Source organism: Amphimedon queenslandica, unplaced genomic scaffold (assembly GCF_000090795.2).
Source record: "Amphimedon queenslandica unplaced genomic scaffold, v1.1 AMPQUscaffold_13308, whole genome shotgun sequence".
Taxonomy (NCBI): Eukaryota; Metazoa; Porifera; class Demospongiae; order Haplosclerida; family Niphatidae; genus Amphimedon; species Amphimedon queenslandica.
Window position 1 is genome coordinate 51665 of NW_003546456.1, and position 2513 is coordinate 54177.

At 34.9% G+C, this 2513-nt stretch overlaps 1 protein-coding gene across 2 annotated transcripts; it reads right to left on the bottom strand.

Moving 5' to 3' along the window:
* Positions 1 to 415: 415 nt before the first annotated feature.
* Positions 416 to 2401, bottom strand: LOC109583396 (pollen-specific leucine-rich repeat extensin-like protein 4). Of its 2 annotated transcripts, none has more exons than XM_019998720.1 (4): positions 2214 to 2401; positions 2011 to 2146; positions 872 to 1959; positions 416 to 807 (listed from the first exon to the last, which is right to left on the bottom strand). In XM_019998720.1, the coding sequence occupies exons 3-4, from the start codon at positions 1301 to 1303 to the stop codon at positions 496 to 498; spliced, it is 744 nt and encodes a 247-aa protein (XP_019854279.1). In that variant the 5' UTR covers positions 1304 to 1959; positions 2011 to 2146; positions 2214 to 2401; the 3' UTR covers positions 416 to 495. The 2 variants fall into 2 exon arrangements, with proteins under 2 accessions (XP_019854279.1, XP_019854277.1); XM_019998718.1 differs by having other exon boundaries at positions 2011 to 2160.
* Between the last annotated feature and the right edge of the window lie 112 nt (positions 2402 to 2513).

The following is a 2513-nucleotide window of genomic DNA, read 5'->3' on the forward strand; positions in this document are numbered from 1 at the left end:
TGAAAATCGTCACCCACTTTACAAGGTGATTATTAAATATTCATAACTAGCCCCACCCATCACTAATTAGTCTCACTTGTCCCTATTAGTTTGATAGTCAGAGCAGTTGTTATTACCACACTGGGTCCTCTCATTGGACTCATTATAAAAACAAGTCAAGTGGCCTATCCTGAAATCACGTGACACATGGTAACTGGTTAGTCCCAACACAAAACGATCAGTTTGGCTGGTGAGGTAGACCAGCATTAGGACCATCAGTATATAGACAGAGTAATACCGTTTGGACGCTCTATTAACTAATGACCCGCTGGGGATGGAGCTACTTATGGATGAACCAGTTAAACCGGACATATTGCCAACCACTGCACTGCAGCAACCAGCCACTCCCCTTTGCTGCAAGACTGACCACGCCCACTTTAATTAATGTCAATTTCTTCGCTAAAAAATTGCAAAAAATGTGTGCACAAACTAAAAAGCTCAAGTTTACAATGTCCTCTATCGTTTGCATATGATTGCGACTAGCTCCATGACTGGTTTGCAGCAGTTCCTCAGTGGGGTCAGGACTGGTATGGTAGCATTGAGTAACCAGCTCACAAGCTTCAGCAATGGAATGTAGACCCAGTTCATTGCAAAGGAGGTTATCCCTAGCAACAAACCCCACACTATAATGAAAGGGAATCCAACAATCATCACTAGACAATTGTACGAAATGGACTTTGTCTTTTCGTACAGTTTCTTGTGAACCATCTTTATCTTTCGAGCAGTAAGAGTACTGGATTCTTCTGATATGAACTTATCAAAATCAAGCTAGAGAGAGAAACAGAGGGTGGAAGAGACTAATAATAATAACAATGCACAATGATTAACTTACACTAGGTCTTACATACTCTTCATCAAAAGCATCACTATAAGTCTTTGCAGTAACTGGTGGAGTGTCCTCTTCACCATCAGGACCAGCTCCCTCTGCAGTTATGTCTAGAGCAACCTCAGAAAGAACATTAGCTGCTTCTGGTAATACTGAAGGTATTTTAGGAGCCTCAACTATTGATGGTATATCAATCACTGCAGGAGGTTCTTGTATTGGTAGAGAAGGAGGTTTAAAATGCTTTGAAATTGCAGGAGGTTTAAAATGCTGTGGAACTGCAGGAGGAGTGGGTTCAAACTGTTGCTGCTGCAGAGGAGGAGGGAAGTGTGTTGATTGTATGGGAGGAGGAGGGAAAGATGGAGGGTATGGTTGTTGCTGTCCTAGTGCTGCTACTACTGACGGCTTTGAGCTCTTTTTAGGAGGTGGAGGAGGAGGCATTTTATAAACCTAGCTTATACTTGAAGCTACTCCAGTAATGATATAACCTGGTCCTTCAGTGAGGAAGGATCACAACATGCATGTGTATATATACACTGTGAATTATTCTTTGACACTTGTACAAAACAACTGTTTCGTGTAATGTACAAATTTTCAACTTAAACTGTCAAACATAACTTGATGAAATAATAATAATACTAACAATAAACAATAAACAATGAAAATGAATGCAACGAACATTTAGTTTAATTAATGAAGGTACTGACAACAAGGGAACTACCATGCATGGACAGTGATTGACATACAGAGACTGCTATTATACATTGTAAATGTGACTCATGGTTTAATTCATAGAAAACTTTAGAAAAAAATTATTGTTGAATAATCATGTGTATGAATCAAGAACGAAATAAAATGATAATAATAATAATAATATTATAATAATAATAAATTAATAATGATGATGATTGGCTTTGATTAGTGATTGATTGTGAGTCTATCATTTATATAATATACACTTTATCTATTATTATTATTAACAAAGAATTACCACATGTAATAGTTAAGATAAATTAGTGGCAGCTGCTTGATGGTATAACTGTAATAATTGATACCTGCCTCCAATCATGAAGTCAAGAGACTGTCGGAATATATTACTAAAAATAGTAATAAATAATAATAATAATAATGAATAATTAAATACTTACACAACTGATGTAACTTGTACTTGGCACAAATCAATTAATTGAGCTTCAGTTAATTGAATATTAATAATTAATAAAACATTATTAATATAATTAACTAACGACTGATAGATCAGCTTAACTAGTGGTAGCAGCATACCTTGATTTAATAAACTTAATATAATATAATATAATATAATATAATTAATTAATTATTAGTTAATTACTTTTCAATGCTCATGATTAGTTCTTCCAAACACCTTAAGACGGTCATCAGTTTCATCTCAGCCTCTTCATTAAAAGACTGATTCAATAATGATCCTTGAACACTCATACTAAGAAATAATTTATATTAGTTCACACTTTCTACACAACATAAGTACATGTATATGCATCAGGAAATGTAATAAAAATGAGGTTTCTTCTCCTTTTAAATTTTGGCAAAATTTGAGCAAAGTCACTGTACTATAGTACAGGGACTTTAACCTAATTTTGGAGCATTTTTAAAACATACATGTATATGCATC